This window comes from Hemibagrus wyckioides, linkage group LG20 (genome assembly GCF_019097595.1).
Source record: "Hemibagrus wyckioides isolate EC202008001 linkage group LG20, SWU_Hwy_1.0, whole genome shotgun sequence".
Classification (NCBI taxonomy): Eukaryota; Metazoa; Chordata; class Actinopteri; order Siluriformes; family Bagridae; genus Hemibagrus; species Hemibagrus wyckioides.
The window spans coordinates 19,281,910-19,292,729 of NC_080729.1; the positions used below are offsets into that span (position 1 = coordinate 19,281,910).

At 39.3% G+C, this 10,820-nt stretch overlaps 1 protein-coding gene and 1 non-coding gene across 3 annotated transcripts; one reads left to right on the forward strand and one right to left on the reverse strand.

Annotated features, from left to right (window-relative positions):
• Nucleotides 1-3,972: 3,972 nt before the first annotated feature.
• trnav-aac (transfer RNA valine (anticodon AAC)) lies at nucleotides 3,973-4,045 on the reverse strand. Its single transcript has one exon. It is a non-coding gene; the product is annotated as a tRNA-Val (tRNA).
• Nucleotides 4,046-4,315: 270 nt separating this feature from the next.
• On the forward strand, nucleotides 4,316-9,805 carry mffb (mitochondrial fission factor b). 2 transcript variants are annotated; one of them, XM_058417842.1, is made up of 7 exons: nucleotides 4,316-4,545; nucleotides 5,795-6,016; nucleotides 6,594-6,763; nucleotides 7,046-7,134; nucleotides 7,708-7,872; nucleotides 8,683-8,767; nucleotides 9,361-9,805. In XM_058417842.1, the coding sequence occupies exons 2-7, from the start codon at nucleotides 5,806-5,808 to the stop codon at nucleotides 9,490-9,492; spliced, it is 852 nt and encodes a 283-aa protein (XP_058273825.1). In that variant the 5' UTR covers nucleotides 4,316-4,545; nucleotides 5,795-5,805; the 3' UTR covers nucleotides 9,493-9,805. The 2 variants fall into 2 exon arrangements, with proteins under 2 accessions (XP_058273825.1, XP_058273826.1); XM_058417843.1 differs by lacking the exon at nucleotides 7,708-7,872 and having other exon boundaries at nucleotides 4,317-4,545.
• The last annotated feature ends 1,015 nt before the right edge of the window (nucleotides 9,806-10,820 follow it).

Consider the following 10,820-nt stretch of genomic DNA (forward strand, 5'->3'; position numbering starts at 1 on the left):
CCCATTCTCTTTTCTTCTACTTCTCTTCTACTCTCATCTATTCTATTCTTTTCTATTCTGATTATTTTCTTTTTGTTTCTATTCTTATTCTATTTACCTCTATTTTGATTCTCTTCAATTCTCTTTTCTTCTTCTTTAATTATCCTCTTCTTCTATTGTCATCTGTTCTATTGCTCTTCTTTTAGCTTCTGTTCTAATTCTATTCAACTTTATTTTGATTCTCTTTTCTTCTACTTCTATTCTCATATATTCTATTCTTTTCAATTCTGATTATTTTCTAATTCTATTCTGACCCTATTTTGACTCTCTTCAATTTCCTTTTCTTCTTCTTCTGTTCTCTTCCATTCTGTTCTATTCTATTCTGATTCTTCTCTTTTTGCTTCTATTCTAATTCTATTCCCCTTTATTTTGATTCTTTTTTCTTCTATTCTATTCTTTTCCATTCTGATTCTTCTCTTTCTGTTTCCATTCTAATTCTATTCACCTCTATTCTGATTCTTGTCGATTCTCCTTTCTTCTGTTTCTCATCTCTGTTCTATTCTATTAAATGCAAGGTTTCTGGATTATAGACAGGAAACTGTTTCTTTTTAGACTTTTTTTTTTCATTTCTTTTTACACCGCAGCACTTTGCCATTTTTTTTGTTAAAGAAGTTATCTTTAATTTTATTTTATTTTTTTTTATGCCTGCAAAAATGTCTCAGGTACGTTACAGCAGCTGTAAACGGTCAGTCCCTCACTAGCCGCTCGATGTTTTATGTCCTGTAGAGTATGGTGTATTGTGCTGGTCTCTCTGTGTTGTTTCATGTAGCTCTGTTTTTATGTAGCACCATGATCCTGGAGGAACGTTGATTCATCTCACCGTGTATTGCGTCAGTGACATATGGTTGAAATGACAATAAAAGCTTCTTGATTTCTGCCAAGCTGTCACCGCTGGGCCCCCGACCCTGCTTCAAGGGTGCTGCATCATGGCTGACCATGCGCTCTGACCCCAACCCCCAAGGATGTGGTTCAAGCCCCAGCACCACCAAGCTGCCACCGCTGGGCCCTTGAGCAAGGCCCTTAACCCTCTCTGCTCCAGGGGCACTGCATCATGGCTGACCATGCGCTCTGACCCCAACCCCCAAGGATATGCAAAGAAAGAATTTCTCTGTGCTGTAATGTATATGTGACAAATAAAGACAACTTAACTTATAAAAAGATATTGGGGAAAAGTTACATCTTTACGTCTGACCGATGCTGACACTGGACACTCCTTCCATGAAGCTACAAATAAATAAACAAAAACAACAACAACAAAAAAAAACATCGCTGAATTTTTCCTCGCAACCTAATGATTAGCTGTTACTATAGAAACGACACCCAGCGCATTAAGATGTCCTCTCAGCTCACTATCCTCACTATCCTCACAGCGCCGATCTGTATCGCTGACCCCAAACTTTATTTGTGTGTGTTTTGCGGTCAGCACAAAAACCTTTGACCTTTGGGTGAATGTTTTCGATTCAGCTTTAAGTCGAAACGACTCGAACGTTAAAAAGAAAACTCACTAAAGCGTTAGCCATAGCGAGCAAAACCTCTCAGAAAAAACAAGCTAGCTAACATAACTAGCTGTCTAGGTAATATTAGCCTTCAGTATCACAGGAGCAGGGAATTATATAGCGGAAATACATTATGAAAGTTTCGTTTTAGTCTCCGTCTTTAACAATTAAACAATTCTTCAGGACAGAGGGATTTTGTGCTTTCTCGCTAGCTAGCGATCATTAACTAGCGATCAAGTTTCACGTTCGGATTCCTGGAAGCAAAATCTCTCGTGATGCTAAAACAGCTGAATATTTCAGACGGCAGACTGTCATTAAACTTTCACAGCCTCTTAGTTCCACGACCGTGGCTCGCTGACCAAACTGGGACACCATCTCCCTCCCGCTTTCTCTTAATCCCTGTTCCTGGAATTCCCGAAATGAAAACCTCCTACCACTGAGCAACACGAGCGTCTGCGCTCCCGTCATTCCTTAATTAGGTGACAGAAACGATTTCCTCGTGTAAACTAGCATCTTTCAGTGGATGTGAGAATTACAACACAGCACACACACACACACACACAAAAACACACACACGTGAACATACGCTCAGCCCACGGCACTGACTTCACACATGCATGCTGTGCCCAGAGCTCGCGAGGTGATAATACAAGAGCGCGAACCGTAATCCTCTAAAGAGGGAGCTGACCGAAATGATGGTTTAACCCTTAAGCCCTTAAACCCACTTTTCAGGGGCGTGACTGATGCGAATGTCACTGCACACACACACACACACGCACACACACAGCACGTGACACAACTCTGACAGCAAACCCAGAGGTGGATGTGATCCAGAATGAAGTGATGAACAGTAAGCGTGTGTGTGTGTGTGTGTGTGTGTGTGTGTGTGTGTGCGCGTGCTCATATTCCATGAAGCTAATTTGGGTGTAAATGTGAACACACCCTCCAGAAACACTATATATCCCTCCTGCTAGCGTGACCTTCTTGAATAAATGACGACGCTGCAACACCACAGTGCTGTAGAATACTGTAGAATTCTGGCTTCTGATTGGTCAGATGGTGTTGATTAGTCCAGGTGAATAGTAATGGGCGTGTTCTAATACATCAGCGTTTCTATACTGACAGCTGATTCACATGAACGCCATATAAACAAATGAATAATACAAAAAACGTAATGTAATCGTTGACATGCTGAGGTTTTCTGTAAAGTGCTGTTTCATTAATATTTATGGAATGAGTCTCCAGTGTCAGCGGTCATGTTTTCTGAACATCTTAAACTTTAAAAGTAACTACTAATGTGTCTGTTTTATTACAAATCTTGGCAAGTTGCTGAGGTATAAGAGAAATAAAACACTCCAGGACATCCTGTTATAGGAAAACAATCTTTCTAGTGACAGAAAGTCCACTTCATGACTTTGTTGATTATTTTCCTTTTACAGCACAACTTTGAGTGAGAAAGCCTTTGATAGGAAGAAACGTGTTGTTTGTGGACCCCTGACCATCACACCTCACCCATATGTGGTTCTTCCTCAAACTGTAGCCACAACGTTACATAGAAATCTCTGTGTGCTGCAGCTTCACAGTTTCTCAGCAAACCCGGTTCCAGCATGACAAGAGCTCCATAAAGACATAGTGTGGTGGTAAAGATTGGAGTGGAAGAACTTGAGGGTCCTGCACAGAGCCCTGACTCTGACTCAACCCCACTGAACACCTGTAGGATGAACAGGAGTCTCGTCAACATCTCAACATCAGAGTCTGACCTCATTAATGATCATGTGAGTGAACACACATAACAACACTCCAACATCTAGTGAAAAGCCTTCCCAGTAACGATGAGCTTATTCTAACAGCACAGAGGGAATAAATCTGCAAGTACACATGGCTGTGGTCAGGGGTGCACAAACTTTTAGCGCCGTTCTGCTTGACTTTGAGTGATTATTTGTGATCGTGCGCCATCTGCTGTCTTTTTATGGTATGATCACTTCATAAAAACAAACAGTTGCTAAATGTTTCACAAGCGGATAAGTACAAGGTGTTTACAATCAACAAACTAACTAAAGATCCTCCATCATTCTCCAATTCGGAAATTTAAAATAAAAATAATAAAAAATACAAAATGATTAATATCCTAAACCATGTGTTGGGAAACGTTGCACGCTGTTGTTTACAATGAGTTCCAGGGTTAGTTTGAGGGAAACAGATATAGATATAGAATTCTATTCACCTCTATTTCTATTCTCTTTTAATCTATTACTCTTATTTTTTCTTCTATTCTATTCACTTCTGTTTTGATTCTCTTTTATCTTTTCTTCTATTCTATTTTTATTTTTCTATTCTGATTATTTTTGCTTTAGGATGAAATACAGATATAGACATTCAAGAAATGTTAGATAAATGTTAGAAATAATTTTTAAAGTAGGTAAGGAAAGGAAATAGTTGTTCCCGCCCGGTTTCGAACCGAGGACCTTTCGCGTGTTAGGCGAACGTGATAACCACTACACTACGGGAACTAAGCCGCAAAACGAAGGCTCTCTTTAAGTAATGTAAATGTACAAGAAAATTTCGACTAGAAATTTATTTCGTTAGCATAAGCTAACTAGTAACTGTCTAAGCTGTTGTAACACAAGAAATTCCTTTATGGGAGCTATCTATCTATCTATCTATCTATCTATCTATCTATCTATTAGTGCCACTAAAAAACTACTTAAGATGGCGCCCGGATTTGTGCGTACTATCTAGGCGCCCTAACTTGAAGGCACGAGCGCGGATTGAAACGCGGCCCCTCAGCAGGTTGCATGCATGCATGCATGGATGGAAGGATGGGTGGATGTCCCTCTCACGCCTCTTAGACATCATCAGCATTTACACATCATTTAAAGAACTCGTTTAAAATATTTCGACCGACCTGTTCATCTCGTTTGTGAAATAATCTCCGGGTGTAAAGCTTCGGTCATGTGAAAGCGAAAGCGAGGAGACGAACCACAGCATCCGGAATCTGTCAAGCTAGCAGGTAATTAGCTATTAATCAAGCTAACCTTTAACAGTAATATTCACTAATTTTCTTACTTCTTTTTTAATAATAATAATAATAATAATAATAATAATAATAATAATAATTTTAGATTATGATCTGATGATAAGTAAAAAATATTTCATATAAACCTGCCTTGTAATTAGCCAGATTGCTAACGAGGGCTAACAGGTTGATGATGCTAGCTCTAAAACAAGCCAAAAAAAAAAATCAGCTAAATTGATTTGTTTTATTTATTATTCTTGTTTAATTGATTATTTTTAAATAAAACTTGTTACATTTACTGTGTCATAAAGTATTTACTGTTTATTTATGTATTTATTTATGTATTTATTTATTTATTTATAAATATTTAATTAATAATTTCTGTATAATTGTTTACAGTCAGTATCACTTTTTTTTTAAATATTATTTTTAATATTTTTATATATATTAAAGTTTTTAAAATATTTTTTAAACGATTTTTTAAAATAATTTGTTACATTTATTGTATATCATTAAGTATGTATTATTTATTTATGTATTTATTTTTTATTTATGTATTAACATTTAATTATTAATTTATGTATAATTGTTTACAGTCAGTATTATTGTTTTTAATACTTTTAATAACATATTTTAATATTATTTTCTTAATATCAAACAATATTTTAAATAATTTCTTACATTTACTGTATATCATTAGGTGTTTATTATTTATTAATGTACTTGTTTTTTATTTATTTACTTATTTATTAATATTTAATTCATAATTTCTGTATAATTGTTTACAGTCAGTGTCAGTTTTTTAACATTATTTTTAATATTTTTATATATATATTAAAATGTTTTAAATAATTTTTAAACAACTTTTTAAATAATTCATTACATTTACTGTATATCATAAAGTTTTTATTATTTATTCATGTATTTATTCATTTATTTATTAATGTTCTATCATAATTTCTGTATAATTGTTTACAGTCAGTATTACTATTTTTAATATTATTTCTTTTATAGAAACATATCCTTACTGACATAGGAAGTGATGTGAAACTTTAATAAAATATAAAAATATCAGAATTTGCGATACCGTGGTGTGTTAATGTAACTATAAATGGATAAATAGTACAAGATGTCATTAATAAGCATGTGTAATCATCATAAAGTCGCTGTATTAAAGATGATTCAGGACATGCTGTCATGGGAAAATAATCAGCTCAAAGTCATGTTTCTGTTTATCTCGTAGCCGTTGAGGAAATGAGCGAGGACGACATCGGCATCACGGCCGACATGGCTGAAGTTAGCCGCGTGCAGTACGAGCTGGACTACACCGAGGGCATCAGCCTGCAGATGAGGATCCCGGACAGGCTGAAAGTCGGACCGGACTCGTCCATGGACCAGCCTTCACCGTTCCTCCAGGAATCCCACAGCACCTTGATGCAGGTTCCGGACAGGATCATAGTGGCAGGTATTCCACCGTGCTTTAAATCCAAAACCTCGTATTGCTGCAGAAAATGAATCATGAATCGATGAATCAATGAATCGAATCATTTAGTGAAGAATCATATTCTAGTTGAACCATTGTGATGTTAGAGGTTCACACTGCTCTCGATCTGAACATGCTTAGCATCAGGTATTAACACACATAGACAATGTGAGAGACAGACAAAGAGAGAGACAGACAGGTGGAGAAAGACAGATAGACAGAGAGGGACAGACAGACAGACAGAGATCAAAAGACAGAGGGAGAGAGACAGACAGACAGAGAGATAGAGCAAGAAGCGTGAAGAGAAAGTTCCTTTGTCTTTCACGTCCTGCGTCCTTTCCTTTTCAGTGAATCAGCTTTTCCTTCAGTTTTCAGATGTTTTCTCTCTCTCTCTCTCTCCCCTTCTAAAAGGATCAGAACTCCTATGAGCCACACTAATGAACAGCAGAGGACCATCTCGTGATCGTTAATCTCTACAGTCGCAGGTTTCTGTGACTCTAGATTCGTTTAGTGATGAGTGATGCCGTGTCTTGTGTCGTGTTTTCTTTCCTCACTCCAGGAGATGATGCTGATCTTCACTTCAGGCCACGAGAGCTCGATCTGATCCAGTCCATCCCCGTGGAGAGCGTGGAGCTGAAGGCTCCTCCACATGTTCTCACTCTCCAGGACCAGCCTCTGGACTTCCTGGAGCCGGAGCAGCAGGCAGAACCTCCACAGCTTAAAGAGGAGGTGAAGAAATAAACACTGAAACTCTGAGGCTGGATGTGGTGTTAACGTCTGCTTGGGGTTCAGATCGACGTTTAAGACATGTTCCAGAAATCTACCCCAAAACTCTGGAGTTTATACATAAGATTTTTTAAAATAGTTTCTCATGTCTCTCTCTCTCTCTGTCCCTATTCTCCTCTCTCTCTCTCTCTCTTTCTCTGTCTGTCTGTCTTTCTGTCTCTCTCTCTCTCTGTCTGTCTGTCTCTCTCTCTCTCTCTCTCTCTCTCTCTCTCTCTCTCTGTAAAGATACGCTTTCGCATGAGATCCCGGCGTGACCGTTGCACCGGTGAGACTTCAGGAGCACGTCAGAATGGCCAGATCATCAAATACGACACGTAAGGATGAACAAACACACACACACACACACACACACACACACACACACCCTGTCCTCATTCTGAGCTGTTTGTGTGTGTGTGTGTGTGTGTGTATGAATACTTAAGGGTAAAGTTAAGGTGTGTATTAAAAGCAGCTATTGTTTTACACGTGCACGTTTTACTAGTTCTCACAGGATGTATAAGTCTGATGGAATGTTCAGGAACTCTGACGCACGCTAGCTGCTAGTGCTGAAGTAATCGTCAAATAAAGCTCCAGTCGGCGATATGAAGGGGGCCAAGCACCTGTGTGTAGGATGGGATGCTTCGTAAACAGTGTTCATGACAATTATTAGAAAAGTTGAATATGTTAATTAGCCATAGAAACCTAACGAGCTAGGCTAAGCAGTGGTAGCTAATATGAGAGCGTATTGCAAGCTAGTTAAGCTCTGTGGTAGGACGTGTGTGATTATTGTTCAAGACATTAGCCAAGATTCTGTTGGTAAAGCTCTTTGGAGTGTCAGCGGCAGTCCTTTAGCGTGTTTAGTGCTAACGTCTCATTCCTGTGTCATCCCCTGTGTGTGTGGCGGTCAGCGTGAGCCCGTCTCCCATCGCTCCTGTGCGTGTTTGTCGCCCTCTCATGTCCTCCGGGGACTGGCCGAGCGTGGGCACTGTGGGCGGAGTCATCTCCTACATCCAGCTCACCACACGCCGGGCCTACGAGCACGTCCTGGCCATGCTGGACGACTCGCACCGCAGGTGAGCTCTCACAGAGCGACCACTCCGCATCGTTACTTCCTGTTCAGGGACGCGTCTAAATACACTGTATTTCCAAAGGTTTTGGGACGCCTGCCTTTGAATGTAATATGGAGTTGTCCCTTTCCACAAGGTTTAGGAGTGTGTTTATGGGAATTTTTGACCATTCCTCTAGAAGCGCATTTGTGAGGTCAGGCACTGATGTTGGACGAGAAGGTCTGGCTCTCAGTCTCCGCTCTAATTCATCCCAAAGGTGTTCCATGGGGTTGAGGACAGGACTCAGTCAAGTTCCTCCACACCAAACTCACTCATCCATGTCTTTATGGACCTTGCTTTGGTCACTGGTGTGCAGTCATGTTGGAACAGGAAGGGGTCATCCCCAAACTGTTCCCACAAAGAGCATGAAATTGTCCTAAATGTTTTGGTATGAAGCTGAAGCATTAAGAGTTCCTTTCGCCGAGCCCAACCCCTGAAAAACAACACCAGAATTCAATGATTTGGAGGGGTGTCCCAATACTTTTGGCAAGGTAGTGTATAAACCAGAGATTGTGCTCTCGGGTCAATCGCTGATAAATAACCTCCATCCATCGTAAGAGTAAGGAGCAGGACTTACCCAGAATTCTTTGCAGTTTGATGGCATCTTTTAGACTGGGATTTATTCATGGAGCTACTCCATGATGTCCATCATAGCTGTGTTTAGTTCACTAGTCTGGTCTGGTGATGAAAATATAAACGGTCAGTAGCGAGGTTCGGTTAATCGTGCATATTTTTGGGAAAAATAAACCCGACGTGTTCTCCTGGTTTCTGTCTCAGGACCGCACTCGTGACTCTGGACGCTATTTCAGAAGGAACCCCTGATGACCTGGTGTTAGCCGACGCCCCAGCACTGAGACGACAGGTACGATCCCGCTCGCTACACAGAAGGAGGCGGGGTTAGTGGCGGGGCAGGAGTACTAGATTAACAACATAACAACAAGAAGCAGGTTTATTTTTGATAGGAAGAAGGAAAGAAAAACAAGTGAGTGTTGTGGGAAATAAGGAAAGTAAGAGAAAGAAAGAAAGAAAAAAAAAAAAGAAAGCGTGTATAGTAGATTTTCATGAATATAGATATTTAGATGTAGAGCTTAAAGAATGACAGAAAGAATTAATGAAAGAAAGAAAGGATTGAAGGGAAAAAAGACATGAAGAAAAAAAAGACAGACGAAAAAAAATAAAGGAGTAATCAGAAAGAAAGAAAGAAAGAAAGAAAGAAAAAGAATTGAGCATTGAGGAAAAGAAAAAAGGAAAGAAAGAAAGAAATCTGTATGTATTTATATAAGAAGTTCATATTGGCATATTGGTTCATATGGAAGCTCCACCTCCTTTTTTTTCAGGAGCATTAGCTCCGCCTCTATCCCCAGCAGCTACACCGTGTCTATAGAGCCGTGTCTCCTGTAACCCCGTGAGTCTGAACGCTGTAACGTTGGACTTCTGTGTGTTTTGTCGATTCAGATCGTGAAGCTGAACCGCAGACTGCAGGCTCTGGAGCAGGAGCATAAAGAGCGAGCGAGGAGGGAGATGGTGGTCTACTCCCTGACCGTCGCTTTCTGGCTGGTCAACGCCTGGATGTGGGTACGCCGCTGACCGCTGGCACCGTCTCCTCCATCCTCTCATCATCTCAGGCTGCGTCTAATCTGACCCTCAGATTTTGTATATATCTCCATCAGATATCCCTTGGATATTCTTCCTAAAGTCTAAACTCGGACCCGAGGCCAAAATTAGCTAGAAAATAGCTCCGTAAAATTATAACCATCCGTCCAGACAATATAATATGAGCAAAAAAAAAGAGAGGGTGCCAATAGTTTTGAGTAAACAGAGCTCTATGGATAAATTTCAAATTTGTAAATAAACTTGTCTTCGTGTACAAATAAATAAATAATAATAATCACTTCCTGTAGGTGATTAGTGCCCGGGTTGTGTTATTATGACATCATTAAGTTAAAAAAAAGGTGATTCCTGGTGTATTAGTGTAAGAATTATTACTCTTTTTAATTGATCACATAACGACACCTTGCAGTTTTTATCCAGTTACGTTTACATTTCATGCACAAGGTCCCTGAAGCAGCCTGCCTCCTGTTCTCACTTCTAACACTGACACTGGAGACTCCTTCCATCACTCCTACATAAACATAGAGCTTATAGAGCAAGAACCCAGTAACAGGGAAGACAAGACAGGACAGGAGGAAGGAGGGAAGGAATAGTATGATGAAAGAAATGAAGAAGAAGTTTGTACTGAAAGAATGAGAGTTCATTAATTATTATTTTTTTAATTAATTAGAATTTATTAACTTAACAGGAAGGAAAAAAGAAAGGATTTGGTCGTGAAAGAATGAACAAATATTGAAAGAAAGAAAGAATGGAGTGAAGGAAGGAAAGAAAGGAAAAAAGAATTAGGTGCTGAAAGAATGAATGGGAGGGAATGAATTAAGGAAGGAAGGAAAAAGAAAGAAAGAAAGAAGAGAGGGAAGAAAGAAAGGAAGGAAGGAGAGAAAGAGAGAAAGGAAGAAGAAAAGAAAGAGAAAGAAATAAGGAAAGAAAGAATGAATGAACTGAGTGCTAAAATATAAATCAAGAAAGAATGAATAAATGAACTAATTAATTGAATGCTGAAAGAAACATCAAAAGGAAGGGGGAAAGAAAGGAAAAAAAGAATTAATGCTGAAAGATGGAAAGAAAGAACTGAATGCTGGAGGAATGACAGAAAGAAGAGGAGAAAGAATGTTAGTTGCTACAAGAAGAAACGAGTGAATGAATGAAGAACAGTAAAAGTGAAGGAGAGAGTTGATTTCTTGCCCACAGCAGTAATGGTCAGGAGTGTGTGTGTGTGTGTGTGTGTGTGTGTGTGTGTGTGTGTGTGTGTGTGTGTGAGTGAGTGAGTGAGTGAGTGTGTGTGTGTGTGTGTGAGTGAGTGA

Coding starts and splice junctions, on each gene's coding strand:
- mffb (XM_058417842.1), top strand. CDS start 5,806: ATGAGCGAGGACGACATCGGCATCACGGCCGACATGGCTGAAGTTAGC. Junction 7,873..8,682: donor CTGGACGACTCGCACCGCAG/GTGAGCTCTCAC, acceptor TTTCTGTCTCAG/GACCGCACTCGTGACTCTGG. Junction 8,768..9,360: donor CCCCAGCACTGAGACGACAG/GTACGATCCCGC, acceptor TTGTCGATTCAG/ATCGTGAAGCTGAACCGCAG.